Source organism: Apium graveolens, chromosome 7 (genome assembly GCF_009905375.1).
Source record: "Apium graveolens cultivar Ventura chromosome 7, ASM990537v1, whole genome shotgun sequence".
NCBI lineage: Eukaryota > Viridiplantae > Streptophyta > Magnoliopsida > Apiales > Apiaceae > Apium > Apium graveolens.
In genome coordinates, this window is record NC_133653.1 from 131,017,709 (window position 1) to 131,039,207 (window position 21,499).

Genomic DNA, 21,499 nt, shown 5'->3' on the forward strand with positions numbered 1-21,499 from the left:
AGTGACAAATCATTCAAGAGTTTGACAAATCTATCATATAAATCAGTCAATGACTCATTAGCCTTTGAGTCAAGGTGTTCATACTCTTGAGTGAGTATTGTCTTCCTGTTCTTCTTAATCGTATCAGTTCCCTGACATCTTGTTTCCAAGGCATCCCATATCTCCTTTGCAGTCTTACAGTTTATTACCCTGTTTGACATTACATTATCAATGGCACTATGCAGTAAGTGTCGTACCTTAGCATCCTTAGCAATTGATGCGATATCTTCAGCAGTGTAGTCACTCTTCTCCTTTGGTACTGACTTTGCTGCTTCACCTGCAACTGCAACAGCGAGCTTGGTTGGTTTGTGAGGCCCTTCCTTGATTCTATCAAGATATTCTGGATCTGTAGCTTCCAGAAACATAGTCATCCTCACCTTCCATATGGGATATTCAGATGGTCTCAATATGGGAACTCTAATAGCCTCATATTGGCTATGGATTTGTGTCTTTGGAGGTTCTTCAGTTTTGGTGGGCTTAATTGGAGTTTCTACTTCAGACATGATTGTTTTTGGATCTTAAACTGTTTGTGTGTTAACAGATAGGCTCTGATACCACTTGTTAGGTTACACACATTGTAGAGGGGGGTGAATACAGTGTATAGCACAATCAAATCGAATTCTAATAACACAAGTAGCAGAAAACAGACTTTATTCAAAGCAATAAATTCTGTTACAGTATGGAACTGTCCTCTCTCAGTGATGAACAAATATCACGAGAGCTGCTAGGGTTACAATTAATAATCTTCTTGATAATGATAACACTTATAGTGTAAACCCTATGTCTGTGTTTATATACTACACAGTTACAAGATAATCGCTAATTGATATGGAATATAATTCTGCTTCCTAAAATATATCAATCAGATATCTTTTCTTCCAAGTATTCTATTCTTCATAGAATTCCTTCTTCATGCATATCTCTTCTTACATTTGTCTTGATCTTCTTTTCCTTTCAATCAGCCGCCTTCCTTATCTGAACGTTTCCTTTAAGTCCTGATATTATCTTCTGATAAATATCTCATGAACCTTAAATACTGATGACTTCAGTTCTGACTTCAGTATAAGTGCTGATTTCAGTTAAGTACTGATTTGTCCTGTTTAAGTAAGATCTGAAAACTAAACATAAATCATATTAGACATGACATTATCAAATATATCTAACATAAGCCTTATTCTTCATCAACCGTTGATTGTTGAACTCCTAGATACGAGCCATACACATACGATACTACACCACAAATACATACCTACCACATACTGATTCTGATATTGAGTTTCTTAACATACCAACCCTTATTCCTTGTTTATCAGGAGATCAAATCTTGAAATCCATGAACCCTTGGTCTTCTACTTTCTGAACCTTTCCTTGATTGAAAGCCAATCTTTTTGAATTCCCTATTATGCCTTCATGGTGTTATAAGTCACCCTATGCTTCCAGATAAATGTTGTTTATAATTCAGCTTATTGATTTACATTGGTTATCATATTAAATTGTTTTTGAATTGGATGGTTTTATAAATGTGGACCAGATTCGTGGTCAGACCAGATTCGTGGTCATAATAGGCCAATGCGTGCCTTGGATCCAGTATATAGAGCAAAGCTGAGAGCCTTGCTCGGGGTTAGTGCGTGACTGATCAACAGCCTAACCTTGGCTTTTAAATGAAAATGAATATCCAATTCTAATCATTATTTATCAGCAAACTTGATTCCTTATACCATATCAGTTGATCATTGTTAATCTCAGTTACTGTCTTTGTGACTTGCTGAGCTAGTTAGCTCACTCTTGCAAAACTGTTTATATTCTTTTCCAGCGAAAAAGAAAACTGGTGGTAGCGAGGATCCCCAGACAAGTGTGCGAGCTAGGTATCCAGGTTGAATTGGAATAGACTAGCAGATGATGTTTGGCTTGGTTGTGTTTATAGTTTGTAATAAAGTTGAAACTTCCAATGTAAGTTAAATAAACTGGGTTTGGTACGTTTGTGTAATAAATAAGATTGTGGCTTGTGGACATACTTTAAACTGCATCGATCCGTGGATTATGGTAAGTAGGGTCATTGCATACCTATATATTCTTATATTCATAAACAGGTTTAAATATAGTGTGTATGTGTTATGGATCCCCAAACTTCTGACCCGGATTTGGAGGGCGTCACAAGATCGACTGGAGAAGTATGCCGGTTTGGCCCGGAAAGACAATGAGTATGAAGTAGGAAACCTAGTACTGTTAAAGGTATCCCCTTAGAAAGGATTGATGAGGTTCGGGAAGAAAGGAAAGCTAAGTCCAAGGTACATTGATATTAAGACGTATTAGGAAGTTAGCAAAAGATCTAGCCCTACCCCCGAACCTGTAGCAAGTTAATAATGTGTTCCACGTATCAATGCTAAGGAAGTATCATTCGGATGCCAGGCACATAGTGAAATACGAGCACGTAGATATGCAACCAGACTTTACCTATGTGAAGAAACCGGTAAGGATTATAGATCGAAAAGGAACAAGTGCTTCGGAACAGAGTTATCAAACTAGTTAGAGTTTTGAGGCAGAACCACAATGTGGGAAAATCGACTTGAGAGTTAAAAAGCACAATGCTAGAAAAGTATCCCCAACTGTTTTCTATCTGATACCGGTACGAAATCCTTTTAAGGAGGGGAGACTGTAATAACCCCAATTTTTAAAATTTTTGAAACCTTGATGAATAGTAAATTTTGTTGATTGTGGAAAATTATCATACCACGTTATATAGGAGTTCTGTTATGGAAATTCTGAGATCATATTAGTATTCCATAATATAAATGAGTGTGTGTAAAAGTTATTAGAATTCGAATTCGGACACTTTAATTTTTCCCAAAAATTCACCAGATGCCGAAGGAATTAAGTATAAGGTGATAAGATTAAAAGGAATTAAATTCAAGAATTATAGAAAAGGATCAGTAAAGGAATAAGAGATATTAAAAAGGGCTTAGGGAAACCCAAATGATAAGATTCCGGATATGATTCCTCGAACAATCAACAAGAACGAGAGTTAAGTGAACCGTAAAACAAATAAACGGTCGAGGAACAAGCTTGTACAAGAAGCAAGGGAGATTAAACAAGTGGATTAGAATCATGTGACATCATCACACCACAAGGAGAGGACATGTGGCTTGTAGATGATGTAAGCAAAGTTATGCAAGCAATTTAATCAAGATATATAACAAAGAAATCACTTGTTTAATTCGTAACCAAGCATTTCATTGCACAAAAACCAAGGCAACAAGCAAGCTTCTTCTTCCCCCCCCCTTTTCTCTTTACATTCGACTTTTTCATGAAAATGGTGAGTAAGAAATTCAAAACTCAAGCTCTAGGTCATGGAAAATTTCAAGGTTTGTTTCTTTGGTACCTATATTTCATAATTAAGACAAGCCGTGAGTTTAAGCTCAAGAAACCATTTCCTTCATAGTTAATTAATTCATCAAAGAAGATGATGAATAGTGTTTTTAAGAAACTAATTTTGAATTCTTCATTTTAATGGAAAGATCAAGGTTGTTTAAGAGTAAATCAAGGCTCCCATAGGCATTTCAAGGCTCTTGCATTGTTTAGAATCTCCAAAGAAGGTATAACTCTTCAAGCCCTTAGTATTATGTTGATTGGTTTGAGTTTTAATGATGTTTGGATGATGGATTAAGTGTAATAGATGTTTAAGCATGTTTAGAGCTTTGTTTATTAAGTTGTCTTGTTGATTATGAAGATATGAATGAAACTTTTTGGATTTGATGTTCTTGTGCTTGTTTTGACTTAGATTAATGGTAACATAATGGTTTTTGAGTGGATCTTGAATTTTGGTTGAGTTGTTGATGGATTGTGATTAAATTGGTGTAGATTAGCATAGTTAAAATTGGGAATTGTTAACGTATAGCTGTGGTAATACCCAATTTTTTGAAACTATTTTTGTGCTTAACATTTGGACCCGAAAAATTACTGTTAAGAACTCACCACTGCCATGCTTAGATAGGTTATGATTTTAGATTCGTTTTGATATGTGGATCGCTTTAATCGGATTTACGGTTTAGGAGAAACAACCGTTTTAAGTAATGGCTTTTCGCGAATGAATCCCTATCCCTCGAGTAACTTTGAGACCATGTTTAAGGACCCTAAAAGACTTATCAAAACACATAACAATTATGTAAAGTTGCTTAGGCAGTCAGTAAAGTTCTTGCAAAGGATTCGCCATAAAATATTTAACGATCAATTTTATAAAAATGGTGGAGTCGGGGGTACGCGAGCGACTAATGTAAACCTTTAAGCGTGAAAGCGAGCGTTCGGGTATGTATGAGTAAAGTCTAATTTTTTAAGCGACCGAGGATTAGTTCCGGTTTATGTTATTGTTTATAGGTTATCGGACCCACCCTAAGCTCATTACCACATGCAGACACTCAGACAAGTTTTCTATCTGTATTACTGTTGTTGTGATGATATATATATATATATATATATATACGTTATCTTGAGATAATTGCATGAGTATTATTAGCAAAATCTTGCTACATATATGCATGCATGTTTTGAAATCGTGATATTTCATTATCAAATACAATTGCTTTAAAGTAGAGCTTATGAGCTACATAATATCTATGCTAGTATTTAGCGATATTTTGCGTATCCCCTTAGAGTAGGGCATACAAGTTGAACATTGTACTTAAACCGGGAGTCGATATTTTCGAGTATATAATATATAGTTTTCAAAATTATTAATCGAATAATACTTATTCGATAGTTTTAAATTATATGTGAATATTATTTTATGAGTAACATTTAAGATTTTTATTACGATCAAAGATTATTTTAATTATTCGAATAAAGATTCTACTTATAAAACTTATTTTATTTATTAAATGAATATTAGTTTTTAATATTCATTCGCGGATTTATGACTCCGCTTATTTTATTAAATAATATTTTTTATTTCCTTAAAGAATAATATTACGATATTCCCCTAATAATTTTGAAAATGATTGATATTATTTAAATCATCCTTACTTTAAATATTTTCAGAGATTATTTTCGAACTTGATCAAAACCATATTCAAAAGAATAGAGAGGACCCCAAACCCCATTTTTAAGTTTAAATCTTCTTTATGAAGTGGATTTAAATATTCGCTCAAAAATAGGGGATCCTGCTCAGTGTTGTATTTTATATTCACAACGAAGTTGCTGAATAGATAAATAAGTTTTTTATTACTTACCCAACATTCGAGAAGTAAATCCTTGAAACAAGTTTAATCCATTAACAGGCATCGCATGGGAAATATCAGTGAGTTTTTCTTTCCAACTAGATACGTCTTCTTGGTGGAGCCGTATCAACAAGTTATACTTGAGGAAAAGGGAGACGAGCTTTACGTTTCAGAGTCATGAAGTTCATCCGAACTTGGAGTAGCGTAAGTGGACGAGTAGCGCCGACCCAACCTTATTTTATTGGCCCAAATGGCCCGGAAGTTCCGTTGATACGGTCCATTTCTTAGGAGTCCAGCGTTCGGTCGACAAATAAATCCAACCATTCTCCTCTACATGTAGAAAATTATTGGGTTGTACTACTGCGACTGATCATCGTAAGTTGTCTTTTTGGCGCGGAAAACTTCCGTAATTAGTTCATTATCACTACCCAGAGCACTTCGATAAGAAGGCTACGACTGGGTAACTGATGAGTATTGGCAGTGTCGAGCTTTCAAAATGATATTTTCATCAAATGAAGTATCTCGTAACTTCATCTATAAGATAGACTTTCAAAAACTAATGATACTTTGAACAATAGTAGTTTCAAAGAGTTTCGTGGATAATATATATGATTATATTGAAGTATCTCGTAACTTCATCATTTACAACATATATCTAGTAAATGTTGCATTAGCATGACAAAGATTTTCAGAAAAACGTTAAGGTAAGGTTAGATATATGGGATCACCTTGTAACAATATTTTTATATAGTCTATTTAATGGAACTCTGTGTATATTATGCATCACGTATGATTTCAGAGATTTAAAACAAAAAGTATATATTGAGTATTTTGCGACTTCGTCGCATTTAGATATTGAACTTGGTTATGACCAATACTTTCCGAAATACTATGAGAATGCTCATATATTATTAATCAGTTATATGTTATTTTGGTGGGTTGTGTTGTTCACCCTTACTTTATTCTTTTATCACACAACAACAATTAGACAAGATGAACATGACCAAGCTCCTAATTAGCGAACGGATATGAAACGTTCCCCAGTTTCCTGTAGGCGTTGATGCCGCTGTGGATGAGGTAGGAACTACCAATAGGCTAGACTTTCAACTTTTTGATGTACCAGATTTATGTATATTTATGAATTGTTATAATAGCAAGGAACATGTAAATTTATTCAGAAGCCCTTTTGAGGTGTAAGAACTTATAATTTGTGGATAATATGACTTGTACTATTTTCGGTTTCATCTCTGAGATTATAACTTGTGGTGTGTGTGTATATTATGGGGTTACAATACGCATTAGTTAGTTGTTTATTAAGATTAAGTGTTATTAATGGAAATAGAACTCGTGACAACCCGGATCCCCGACCCCGAATTTGGGGGTGTTACATAAATGATATCAAAGCCTAGCGTTATAAACCTAAGAGACGATGCGACGTTAAAAATAATAAATTCATTAAGATAATAAGAACTCTTGCCAAGTTCATAGTCGGACTACCTAACGTAGTAATGACAGTTAAAATCCTTACGGGAACCCTTATGGATATCATGATAATAACATATAGTTCATTATCATATAGGGTAGAGGGGCACCGAACCTTGAGGTTTGTGAGTCACAACACGAAGATGTTTTACTACATATTGGAGATCAGATTATGAATCCGATAGAGTACCCTAACGAGGGACCATATAATGTTTATGTTAGATATATATATAGGTATATTGATGCAGTTCGGATTGAAAGCGGTTTGGGTTAAGGTCAAACCAAAATTAACCCATAATTCGCGAATTTTTAAAGTAGTTAAACCGGAACCGCAAATTAGATTTCAGTTTCAGTTTAATATCAAATCAATTTATGCAGATTATATGATTTAACCCGAACCGTGATCCTTATATCAGTCTCTTCTAAAATACTTTATGCCGCTCCCTTCCGGACTTACCCGTTCTCAGTATTTTATAATTAAATTTTTAGGGGATGTATTTTATTCATTTTACCAACATGATATGGAAGTGAATAATTTTCAATTAAAATAAAAGTAGCCTAATTTCAGTTAATTTTTCTTTCAATTTTACGATATAATTTAGAAACTTTGTAACATATTAATTGTTACAACTCGGTCATGGCCCTGTCTTACGCATTTTTCCCAAATTTTGAAGGGAATAAAATAATTCAATATATAAAGAAGTAAATAAGAAATAATATGTTACACTCACTTGCTACTAAAATTAAAAAACTATAAAGTAAAATGAATTATATTAACATTCTCCCAGGTGAGAAGTAAACCATACAAGTACTTCTCAATTATAATTCTTTTCTTAGATTTAAAAGTTATATTTTTTTTCATTTTTACTTCTATTCGCCTACTTTTCTAATTTAAAAAAACTGGGAACGTAACTGCACGAATAGATTGAAAAATTTGAAACTTGTTTTCCTTCACATTTATTTTCGTCCATTTTTAAAATTGGAGATTAAAGTGTCAAATCAAGTCCAAAACCAGGAGTTTGAATTACAAAATAAAATAGTCAAAACAAATGGATTATTTTAGAGTTCAAAAAACCGTATTTTCGAAGTTTTTTTGTAAAATTATAATTTTTTTAAATTATAATTTACAAAAATACGAGTTTTTTTTTATCAAAATACGATTTTACAGTCCGCTGCAATCAAATGGGTAACCAAAAATAATTTCAGTACTTTTTGAGGAAAATTGCATATGTAATTATTTTCCAAAAATGACAAATTTAGAAAAAATAGTAATTTTGCTAATTTTGAATTAATTTAAACAATTTAAAGACTATCGAATAGAAAAAGAAAATCCCCAAATATACGAGAGAAGCTTGTTATTGAAGAATTATATCATATATATATAATTGGTGTAAACCAGTTAATATGGTAATGTGTTATGTGGTTTGGGCGTTATGACTAAGAGTGTTATTTCACAAAAATATTAAAATCATATAAAACTCTTGCACCCCTATTTTCAAGGCATACACGGTAAAAAATAATTTTCACAATAAAATTTAATTATTTCTGATATATTTATAATGCATAAGTATGGACAATAAAGAACAATTAGTTTAATTTAAAATATTATAATTTTAGTTACAAATTTCACTACACATGTATTCCCAACCTAAAAAATATAAAATAAATTAACAAATATAATGTAAATTATACAAAAAGCAGATATTTAGATTTATTGAAATTATTTTTTTGCAAAAATATAATTGTAAAAAATTTAAAAAGATATATGTTATATAATATAATTTAAAAATATATAAATAAGAGAAAATAATAATTATAAACATGTAAAAATAAATTTTACCACAATTGGTAAAATAATAATCACCAGACATGTTAATAAAAAACAATTTAAGGGGATTTTGAATAAAATTAAACAAAAACATGTAAAAATAAATTTTACCGCCCTTAGTTAATGATAATCACCACATAAACATGTTAACAAAAACTTTTAACGGGATTTTGAATAAAATGAAACACAAATCAATAAATATAATGTAAAATTATAAAAAAGTACATATTTAAATTTTATTGAAGTTAATATTTTAAAAAATATAGTTGTATATAAGTTTAAATTAATTAATTTTACTAAAATAAACGGAAAAACAATTCTATATGGTTTAACAATGATACTAAGAAAAAAAATAAAAATCTATAAACTTTGTTAATTTCAAAATTACAAAAACTTCAAAAATATATTTTAAAATTATATGTGTATATATACATCGTGACACATTGGGTTCCACATGCTAAAATATAATTATAGACTATATTTATCTCATTTATTATATTATTTTACTATAAAACGAAATCTAGATAATATAATTTTTAATATTAATACATTTAACCCACTTTCAAACTTTCGAAAGAAAATATAAATTTGTAATGTAAAAAAATAAGAGAACCAAGAAATAAAATAAATTATAACACATATGTTATATTTAGGTTATTCATGTCAAATATAAAAATACAATAAGAACTAAATATACAAGTAAAAAAGTAAAATTTTTTAAAAAATATATTATCCATGAAAAACATAATACAGTTGATTAGTAAAAAAAATAACATAAACACTACAAAACAGATATAAAAAAACTTGAAAATATATTATAAATTAATTAACATGTTTAAAAATATATTTCATAAAATATTATTTTGAAAAATATAAATAAGAGAAAATAATAATAATAAAAATGTAAAAATAAATTTCATTACACTTTTTTTGGTAAAATAATAATCACATTTGTTATAATTTTTTTTTAAAAATAATTATATAATTATATCATATATATAATTAGTATAAACCACTTAAATAATGAAATAAAGATATAGTTTATTTAATAAAACTCATTCTAATTATTTATATATATAATTATTTTAAATAAAAACCTTAAATAAATATCAAAAATCTATAGAAACACACAAATAAATATAAAGAACTAATATATAAATAAAAAAATAAAAAAATGTGCAAACAAGCTACATAAATTAACTAATACATAGTTCAGAGTGCAACACAAACTAATTTTTTTAAAAAGTAGTTTGCCTAATAAATTCAAGAAATAAATATGTAATTTGTTTAATAAAATTCATTCTAATTATTTATGATATGAAATTATTTTAAATAAAAACTCAAAACAAATATCAAAAAAATATACAAAATAATAGAAAAAAATAACAAAAACAAATACATAAACAAAAAAGTATAAAAAAGTACAAAATAAGTTATATCAATTAATTAAAATATTAGATATTAAAATAAACAAACATTCCATCAAAAAATAAATTAAAAACTTGAATGGACAAAATACACATTGAGCATTTAATGCAAGAAATTTAATTATAATAATATTTTAGAAAAATGAAATAACTAAAAGATAAATAAATATATGAAATATAACTATCGACAAAATAATTTAAAATTTTAAATAAAAAATATCAATTTAAAATAACAATATAAAATAAAATATTACACGTAATTTATGAGATACATTATTAATTTTAATTTATAAATTAACTGTAATGAAATTTAGTTAGAATAATATTTTAGATTAAATAAAATTAGAATTAAAATATTTATATTAACAATTTACAAATAGCCGGGTACAAAGCTAGTAGAAGCAACTTGTAGAAAGAAGGATTGAGAAGCTTCATAAACCCTATAATCAACATGATGGAATTCATATCTGAAGAAGGCAAAATCTTACACCAAGAATGTTCAACTCTTGTTCTGGTCTGTTGCTAAACACAATAATTTAACTTTTGTTGTTTTTGATATATGCTTACAGTTTGTGTATTGAATCAGCCAGCGCTGTCAATTGGAAATGTGGGTCAGTTGGGCGTGGACTTGTTAATAAGTTGTACGACAGCTGAAAGAATCGGGTATTTGGATGACCCGAATGTGCTTCCTTGCGTTGGGAATGATGCTTTTTTCCCTTCTTCCATTCCCCAACTTGCTCTTTCTCTTGAAGGTCTCTCTTCTATAAACATACATACCCCCCCCCCCTTTCGATTATTCGCAATGCATTAGATAACTTTGGGATCTTCCTTGCAGCTTATGAGTCACCTACTAATTCACTCAGTTTCATCCAGCAAAGATCTCCTGTTGTTAAGGTATTCACTGTGTCTCTAGTTTGGTTTTTTGTGTTACGGTACAGAGTTTTCTATCATATGGAAAACAATTTTTTGGATGACTTTTTGTTTGTTATCAATTATTTATATTATTGAAACACGCTATTGTTTTGGTTGTCTATGTAGTCTGTTGAGACATTCATGTCCTTGTGTCATCAAGCTTTGGATGTTAACTGTAGATGCTTAATTTAACAGGGAATGATGCTTGAATATGCAAAGAATCTTGCTGATTTCGCTGCTGCTAACGGCAAGAAACATGTTGTTGTACTCTCCAGCTTAGACTTTGGGCGGTGGCAAACAATTGATATGTCAAGGTAGTGCAACATTTGCCTTTTCAGTTAATAATTTTCTGTAATTCATTTCACAAATTACTGAACTTTCTATGTCAACTATTACACTTAGTGATGGATAAAGGTTCTAGATTTGTGGAATTATATGAAATGACAGAGCATAAGTTTTTTTTTTTTGGGGGGGGGGGTTGGGTTTGTGGTGTATTACTGTAAATACCTTCAATAGCTCGTAATTTTACAAAGCAAGTCAACTCAGTGTAACTGTAATTTGATGATAATGTGATATCTTTCAGTGGATTGCAGATATACTACCTTTCTAGTGCCAATATGGATGGAACAGATGATGATTGCGAAAGACTTGGATGGAAAAGACTCCAAGATTATAATCCTGCTCAGAGAAGGTGGAAACATCTAAACGATTTAGCCCAAGGAAAGATGGTGCAGGAAGACACTTTGCTGTTTGAAGATGAGTTGCAAGATGAAGATTACTTTCCAAGTTTGCCTTTTGCTGCAATGTTTTCTTGTTTTAAGGTAATAAGCTATTTACACAAAGCATTCGAAAGAGTAAAATGTCCTTGTGATTAAGTATTTCTTATTTCCTGTGTTTAATATGCCACTGTAATTATTATCTGTTCGTTTTTTTTATAACAAACTCACAGTTTCTTCTTGACTTTGACAAGGTTTGAACCTTAAACCTCCCGTAAAAGGGATAAATTGATACTGCTAGGCTTCGAGCCTAGAGCCCTTTGGTTGTTATCTGTTCATTTTGATCACATTGTATTGAAAACTTTCATATTATAGTTTGGTAGCATTTAATATAACATGAGATCCTGAATTTTGGTAATTATTAGAATGCGAACTGTAGCTTGGAACTTTATGTACCATCATACTGTTTATACCATAGAATCCTTTAACTTAATTATACTCTGGAACTGTTTATCTCTAGTCAATTGAGTCTGTAGTTGAAGTAATGGAAACAACAATGATAACAGTGCATTACTGCATATATATATATATATATTAAGTTTTATAGGTTTTTATGACCTAAATATTAGTTTAATATATCCAAAAGTCTTTAAGCTGTCTTACCTAGTAAGAACAATATTCTCTAATTGTGTATCTAACTATTTTCTGTGTGCCTAATCAGGCCAAAGGTTTGAAGGTCACTTGCTTATTATGCTATTGTTCAGAAGGGGACAACATGCCTGATTCTTTCCAGTTGGCGGAAGCAGCAAGCAAAGTAGTGGGATTAAGGAATAGTAATATTCAAGGTGAGTTGCTTTTTTTTTTTTAAAAACTTTTATATTTAAGTTATTCCCTTTTTCTATTCGGAGGTGTATTTGTTACATTTTCATAATCCATTGAGGCTCCTTCATGCATAAGATATCCAAATGCATTAGATATCCAAAATTTGACTTTACTGAAATTTTTACATACTCTATGCATCTATGCTCTGAAAAGTTAAGTCAGAATTGTTGTAAAGAAAGAAAAGGCAATAGTAAACTAGTGTAACATGTTAAACGTGTTTTTGCAGCTACTCTCAGATGCAAGCATTTTTTATATTTGTTCATAATTTCTTTAAATAAGAAATTGTCATCCACATCTACTCTCACCTCTTATTCCTTTCCCTGGTACCTCAACTTGGCCGGGAGTGTCCATCATGGATATGTGATGAGGAACGGGAATAAAGAATTAATATACATGATATTAATTATTTTATATTTATTTAGTGTAAAGATAAATAATGTATTTATCTATGTTTTATATATGGGGTTAGTACTTTATAAAATAAGTAGGTTATTTATAATAAAGCCCAATTGTTACGCGGCTTAGTCCATTAGGTTATTTATTAGGGTTTCTATTCATTATATAAGCAATGTAATCCCCACATTATTACTTAGCTTTGATTATGCACTTTCTTGTGAATAATATTGGTTAATTATTTTTTGGTATCCTATAATTCATTGCTCATCGATAAATCTTCGTTTTTGCTTAATAAATCTTTGCTTCTACAATCTTGTTCTGCATCAATTGGCATCAGAGCCTAATTCCTGAATTTGATAACTGTTCAACGCGTTTACTATTCACCCGTTGTCACTGTTCATTCGCCGTATCTGTTCATAATCACTGTTCACAGCCCCAACCACCAGCCTTCATCCCTTATACCAGCCACCACTACAACACCGCCGTAACCACCAGAAAGCACCCAAAACCGCTGCTACTTGAGTACACAGAACCCTAATTACCTAAATTCCCAATTCGTAATCGTACCTGATCCTACCCATATACGAACCCTAATTCCCCAAATAAAAAAAAACTAATTACACTCTGATCAGAACCATAAATCACAAGTGGTTGCAGTTTCACTCGGCGAAAATTCAGGAAGACGGGAAGAAGCAGCCGATCAAAAGGAGCATAGGAACAGACATGGAAGCCGCTGTTGCTCCCAGAAGTCATTGTCCTTTGTTCTTCGCTGCTTCATAGAAGTTACTGCTGCCACATCCACTGTCGTTTGTGTTTGGTGCTGCCTCTTCCCTGAATTTCTTTAGCAGTGCTGTGTTTGGAAGAAAAAATGGTAACCCTGAATTTTAAAGCCCAATCCACTAGTCTGTGTTTACTCAGCCCAAGTTGGTAACAATAGCCTGTTATAGTTATACTATCTGCTTAAAGTTTATGTTCGAGGGCCGCTAGGCTTCAGAAGTTCCAAATCTGGTCCCTGCCATCCCAAAATTTGTGAAACAGTCCCTGAGTTCTGCAGAAACTTTCCAAACAGCCCCTGAACTTCATAAGTTAAACAGTTATACCACTGAAGTTCTGATATTTGATATTTTAGTCCTTGCTATTTCTGAATTTCAATGTTTCAGCCTCTTAACCTCCAGAATTCATCAAGATCAGCCCTCTTAATCATTGTTTAAGCATGTCTGCTCACATCAAGCGTCAAATTGATATTGTGGAAGATAACAGTTATTTCCTTAAGCGTGAACGTGATGAGTTCTACAATGAAGTCTATGTTTGTTGTCGCGAACGTTGGTTACTTCAATATGAGCTTACGTTGAAGGAATCGGATAATCAATATGATGAACTTATGAGATTGGAAAAGAGGTACAAAATTGAGTTGAGTAAAGGAATGCGCAAACATGCACACGAGGAACTAAAACATGAATTTGAGGAAGCGACGAGGACTCTTAAGACTCTCAAATCTCAAGCGGAATGTCATGCATTTGGAGAATGAGAAAAAGGTAAAAGGGAAAATTGAAGTCGAACAAATTGAAGATGGTGATACAGAAAATCAGTTAAACGAGAATGATGTAATTGTACCAGATTCGTTGACTTACATAGAAAATGTTCAAAAAGATATTTTTGATGCAAAATCTCATGTGGAGCAAGTTTCGGTTGTTCAGGAAAAGCAGGTCATTGATGATATTATTGAGGTTGAGCATATCGACTTCATAATTCCGGAGTACTTGCTTAAACTTTCTTCTCTCGTTTTCCAATTTTCAAAGTCCTTTGCAGCTCAACCGATCTTTCAGAAGAAGAGCATGAAGTTTATCTTGGTTCAGTTCATCCTTGCGTGATTCTTGGTTCTTACAAAACTCGTGATCGAGTTTTCTCTAATAAGGGGAGAATGATGAGGAACGAGAATAATCAATTAATATATATGATATTAATTAGTTTATATTTATTTAGTGTGAAGATAAATAATGTATTTATCTATGTTTTATATGTGGGACTAGTACTTTATTAAATAAGTAGGTTATTTGTAATAAAGCCCAATTGTTACGGGTCTTAGTCCATTAGGTTTTTTATTAGAGTTTCTATTCATTGTATAAGCAATGTAATCCCCACATTATTACTTAGCTTTAATTATACACTTTCTTGGGAATAATATTGATTAGTTATTCTTGGGATCGTATAATTCATTGCTTATCGATAAATCTTCGTATTTGCTTAATAAATCTTTGCTTCTACAATCTTGTCATGCATCAATATGTGTACAAGTGTCCGACTTGAGAATGCTTTAAAGTCAATATTTATATGCATGATTTTGGCTCAACATGAATATTAAGGTATCCTTATTTAAGTTTTGAGAGTCTGACACGGGTACTTGTGCCGAGATAAATAGTCTAGATAGCATTGCTCCTCGCTCGCTCCCTTAACTGTAGCGATCTTTTGATCTGATAAAATGGCATGGACATCCAAGTTCCCCCTAATCAGTCGTTAAAACGATTGCTTGACGCTAGTCAGGCTTTTTGAACACAAATAACGGGGTTAGGATCACATGATTAAAAGGGCCCCTAAATGTTTTATATTTTACATCCCTTCAGCCCCAAAAGTATAGTAACTTTTTTTTGCCACCAAAAAGTATAGTAACTGATCTATAAGCAGGTAAAGTGAAAAAGAAGTAAAATGAAATTAATAGAATCCCTATGTGTATTATAATTAGTTGTATTTTTTGTTTAGTGGTAAGTGATCTAAAAGTAGGTAACCAAATTCATGACATAATTTACTCATCAAATTTTGTTATATTTTCATTTATAAGCTTCATCATCATTTTGCTTATTTAACTAACAAGAAAAAATAATTATGTTTCATAAGATATGAAAGTTAGTAGACTATTAAGATTTTGTGGAGTAAGAGTAACTGTATTCAAATTACAATCAAGAACAAAAGTTAGCAGGCTTGTACTAGTCTTGCAAGAATATTTTTATGTACTTTAGGAGAGACCACCTAAATATAATTATATTATAAAAGATTGTAGTAGTAGTTGTACCTGTATTGAACTGGATCATTGGGCCAAAAGTACTTTGTGCTTTTCTGAATTAAGTTTTTATTGATGTTTTTTTTCTCAAGTTGATAAATAATTTTTATCATTTACTATTTCAGGCAATGAAGGTGGTAAATGGACAATTCCTTTTTCATGGCAAAGTGTCTATGGACCACCTCCAGACATGTCTCTCTTCTAGACTGATCGGGTAGATGCACACAGGCCGCAGCTTCTATGGGATATGGTATGTACTCAAAACGATGGAAAATGATAATTTCGAGAACCGATTTTATATTCCAATTTTATGTTAAAGGATGGCATGTAGCAGGATCCTTTTCACCCTGTGGAATTTAAATCTTGGATTGTAATCATTATATATGTAAAACTTACCAAGTACTAACTTATTTGAGCATGTATGTGGTCAAAAGAACTAAAATTTGTTCAAGTTCACTCTTATATTCTGATGTCTGTAGAACTAGGAATGTAGATGAAACAAATGGTTCAAAATTTTGTCATTCGTAAAATAATCCAAGTAATTTAATGTTTAGAATGTCACATTTGTAAGTGTGTTATAAAACCATCTGAAGTTGTGCACTTGGGAATGACAGTTCTAATAAAAATTGTACAATTTTAAGAGTTGGTAGGCAAGGAGCAACGCTGTATCTCGCAGATGTACTTCATTTTTGGATTGTGTGTATTTGACATGCGCGAGACTTTACAGATTAGCTATATCTCACAGATGGTGAACTTTATTGTTTGGATTGCAAGTTCTATTTGCATTAAAAAAGATGTGAATTAGGAACAAATCCCCCAAATTTTAGCGAATGGGTTCTTTAAACTCTTTAAAGTAAACATGTATAAAAGTACACCATTGCTTAGATCCTGTGCCAACTGTATCACATAAGTGCGGGATGCTGCTATGCTAACAGTTCTGTTCTATGGGGCAATGAATGCTGTGTCCTCTGAGACCAAGAGCCCTGGTAATCCATAAAGCTACTGCTGATCAACCTCTATAACAGTCCTGGTGACTGACCACGGCAACAATCGAACTGAAGAAGGCACCACTAAACACCCACCGTTAATGATACTTAAGTAGATTATTGTGACAAAATCAAGCCATTTCGCAGACAACGTGAATGCTGGTTTCGGATAGTCATACCTTTAAGCTTTGAGGGGGGACAGGGTTTCTCCATCAATGTAGGCGTCAGGTCATTTCGGGTTAAGGGAAGACATTTCAGGTTTGTCTTCCAGAGTTGGGACCTCAAATTTTTTAACATACAGTTAACAAACCAACGGCTTGAGGTCACAGAGTCATAGTTTCGTGAAACGAATTCTCTTTGATTTTTATCATGCATCTATTGCGCGTGCATCAATATAAAGGTACTAAAAAAAATTCCACTCATTATTCCGCCATCTAGCACCATGCTTTACTCTTTTAGCATAAATCCCCTATGTGCTTCAACCCTATGCCATCTCATAAACCCCATTTTACATTAAAATATTCGGCATTTACAACTATTCCTGATCAAAATACTCACCGTCAATATTCTTAGTTTACTTCATATTATATACATTAATGTATGTGGTGTAAACTTGATTATTTTTACCAAGCCATGAAGTATAGCCATGACATCACCTCACACTTTAGCCATCCTCAACACAATCTCAAATTTGAGTACACAAATATGCCATTTAAGTGTGATGGCTGCAAACGAGTTGGAATGGGATCAATATACAAATGCAGCACTTGTGATCTATGTTGCACGGATATGGGTACGGGAACATATATCAGTACGGAGAGTACAGGGACATGAAACGGAAATTTTAAAATTTAAGATTACGGGGAAGACAAGTAATATATTAATAAAATATTAAATTTTTTATATTAATAGGATAGATGCAACATTCTCAAATATTAAAATCATTAGAGATCAATTCATTCTCCATTTCAGGCTCGTCAAGTGAAAGTTATGCAAATTCCAAGAATTGAACATCCCCTAAAGAATCAAAATTATCTCCGGCAACATCCTACATCTTGTTCTTCTTTGTTTCATAATGTTCAGAAGTTCCTGAAAAAACGTTATAAAGAGTTTGTGCATATAACTCGTCAGAAGCGGCTCAGATCATGGTTTTGTATGTTTTATTTAAGTGGGGACGACTATTTACCATTTTAGTTCAAGAAATATCCCCAATATCAACTCACAGTTCCCAGCTTTTGGGGACGTCCCCAAGAAATATCCCCAATATTAACCCGCAGTCCCCAGCTTTTGGAGACGTCCCCTAGTCGTCCCCCCGTCCTGGGGACGTCCCCAAACTAGTAGGCGTCCCCAGACTCCTGTACTCCACCTAGTCGGCGTCCCCGTGCAACATAACTTGTGATTATCATCTGCACATGTACAGTGCCATACCTTGTGCGTCAATTATTCATCCTTTCTACTTTTGGTGTTCTTTCTGATTCATGGAGCAACCACCTGGCCACGTGGACCGCTACTGCAACGCCTGCCAGAAGAACGTCTCGAGGTTCATGTACCACTACAAATCGTGTGGATTTGATCTTCATCCGTGCTGCGCAAAGCTTCCAATGGTGCTGGGTGATGGACAAGTGAAACTTGACTTGTATAGCAAGGTGAGCTCGGTGTGTCCAGGAGGAAAAGTAGATGTTGGAGTTATAGGTCATCTTGTAAGCAATATAATTTACATGTGGCTTGTGTAAATGAGTTGCTTCTAGATACTTGGCATCACTTGTATTTTGAGGGTGGGATTAATATTACTAAGAATAGTGGGAGTACTAATGATAAATATATTGTTAATACAATCTGCAATTAATACATGCAATTAAAACAGCGTGTGCGAATAACAGTGCACGAGTATAACTGTGAAAAATAGAAAATAAACGAAAGAGATAAGGATATGAGAGAGTTCTCGAGTTTAGTTGAAAGGAACTGTCTCCTTAAAGTTATTTCGCCTCTCACCGTATGTGCGAGCCGACAGCCTCTCAGAATAAAACGAGAATACGGTGTCGTAATACAAACAGCACCTTCGGCTAGCTAGAACAGAGCAAGAAACTATCACCGAGCAGAGAGAGAAGGATAGGGTTTGTGTTTAGAGACGGCTGTGTGTGGTATCGTATGAGATGATTTACCCTAATCCCTATAACGATATTATATACAGACTCTGGATGACTTGTGTGCTACTCTTTACAATAAATTAAACACGTTAATTAATTATCGATTAATAAATCAAATCCGTAATTGAATCAAATTTATTATTTCGTCAAATCAAATTATAATAATTATCCGTATCAAAAACTGGAATAATTATTTGAGCCCAAGCCCAGTGGAAATAAAATTAGCAAAACTAGTCCGTGATTATTCGGGCCCATTTTCTGCTATATTCGTGTCTGCACGTCGCACGCGTGGGCAAGCCCGAAGGCTTCGCAAGCCTCGGATTACCCCTCAAAATCCCACAATTTGCACCCCCCCTGCGCGCGCACGTAGGAGATGGAGCAATACCTTAGTAACACTTTTAGACACTACTAAAGTGTTAAGCTATATAAAGCAATGGAAACCCCTTTTCCATTTCAACGTGGGATACAAGTTTATTTACAACATTTTCACCTTCAAGTGACCAACTTTAGATGATCACATCTCATTCATCCCTTAACCATTTTGAGTGTTTCAAAGTTCCTCGAAAAGCTCTCACGGAGGAGAACATACTCTAAGCGTCACCCACTCAAGAACGGATCAAAATGACTTGACAATGTGGGGCTCAATACCCACATTTTCCAACAATCCCCCACATGGATGAGATTGATATTTCAGTAGCACACACCAGACAGACAGACACAGAGTTTGAGTTGGTGATAGTTTCTTCGATAAGATATAACATACGATAGGTAGAAAATGCTCCTTGAACCTTCGCTCGAATAAGCATATTGACTTTACTGGTAGACAGTAGACGTGCTTGTCCTTGAACTGTTCGACCGTTTGTGTAAACGATGATATACTTATCACTATATCATTTCTGACTCGTTCAGCTCTCATGAGTATGTCTATTTTGGCTATGGAACATCTTCCTGGTTTTGTAGGAGTTTCTAAAGAATTGTGCCTCGCAATTCTCCTTTGAAGCGGCCCCACTTCTCTCCCACATAGGTGATCTTTATCTTATAGAGTAACCCGCGTTTACTCAACTGAATTCCATGCATTCACTCCTGAACTCCATGTATTCATCAAAGATCATTAAAAGCTCAAAACTTAACCTCGTACCTTACGGGTCTCACTGTTTCCTCATCATAGGAACATGTCAGGGGTTATCCCCACAGTGATTTGGTCATCATGATTTAGTTGTCCCATTGAACCAAGTACTTGGGATCTCCAGTCAGCAATGGTTGGGTGTCCACCATGATGACGTTAAGCAATAGGCTTAAGGCCCATCCCTCTCGATGATTTCTCAACCACTTCTCTTGATAACCCTTTGGTTAATGGATTCGCGATATTATCTTTTGACGGTATGTAGTCAATAGTGATAATTCCGGTTGAGATTTGTCTAATGGAACTATGTCGTCGTCGTATATGCCGAGACTTTCCATTATACATCGTGATTTGTACTTTGCTAATAGCGGATTGACTATCACAGTGAATCCCTATTGCAGTTACAGGCTTAAGCCATCTTGGAATATCTTCCAGAAACTGACATAGATATTCAGCCTCTTCGGCGCATTTATCTAGTGCCACAAACTCAGCTTCCATCGTGGAATGAGTTATCACCGTTTGTTTCGAGGATTTCCATAATATTGCCGCTCCAGCTAATGTAAACACATAGCCACTCGTAGACTTAAGTTTTTTCTTGCTAGATATCCAGTTTGCGTCAGTATATCCTTCTAATACTGCTGGGTATCTACCATAGTACAGTCCATAGTCTCGAGTTCCCCTCAAGTACCTTAGTACCCTTATGATCGCTTTCCAGTGATCAGCTCCCGTATTACTCGTAAACCTACTCAACTTGCTAATTGAGTATGCAATGTCTGGTCTTGTATAGCTCATGATGTACATCAGACTGCCAATTATCCTCGAGTATTCTAATTGGGAAATGTTAGGGCGAAAACACGCACTAATATTCACGCAAGTATACGCGTTCGCAAGTAATATAGAATACTTTCTAGTTCGTTCCCTCAGAGACTCAGACTAAATTATTGTCTAATTAAACTCACTCACCAATGTATGATTACTTCTCAATGTTAAGATAATAACACTTAAAATTGTTGATTAAATATTAACTATAATTAACTACTCAATTAACCACTTAACTAACACTTCAATTTATCAATAATAAAACACTCATGAGATCACAACTTCATTATTACTTCCTTCTATAGCCATTGTTATTACCTTTAGCATGTGACAGTGATGATATTAATCGAATAACACGAAACTGATAAAAGCCAACTTTCATTGTACTAATACCATTCTACCAAGCATCCACAATTAAGATAGAAGTTGAATAGTCATCAATTATGTTGAGTTCCTATATGTCTACAGAAATTGACA

At 33.2% G+C, this 21,499-nt stretch overlaps 1 protein-coding gene across 1 annotated transcript; it reads left to right on the plus strand.

Annotated features, from left to right (window-relative positions):
- Positions 1–10,367: 10,367 nt before the first annotated feature.
- On the plus strand, positions 10,368–16,409 carry LOC141675226 (uncharacterized). The gene is made up of 7 exons (XM_074481936.1): positions 10,368–10,500; positions 10,573–10,738; positions 10,822–10,880; positions 11,094–11,212; positions 11,482–11,719; positions 12,336–12,459; positions 16,073–16,409. The coding sequence occupies exons 1-7, from the start codon at positions 10,438–10,440 to the stop codon at positions 16,150–16,152; spliced, it is 849 nt and encodes a 282-aa protein (XP_074338037.1). The 5' UTR covers positions 10,368–10,437; the 3' UTR covers positions 16,153–16,409.
- Positions 16,410–21,499: the final 5,090 nt, after the last annotated feature.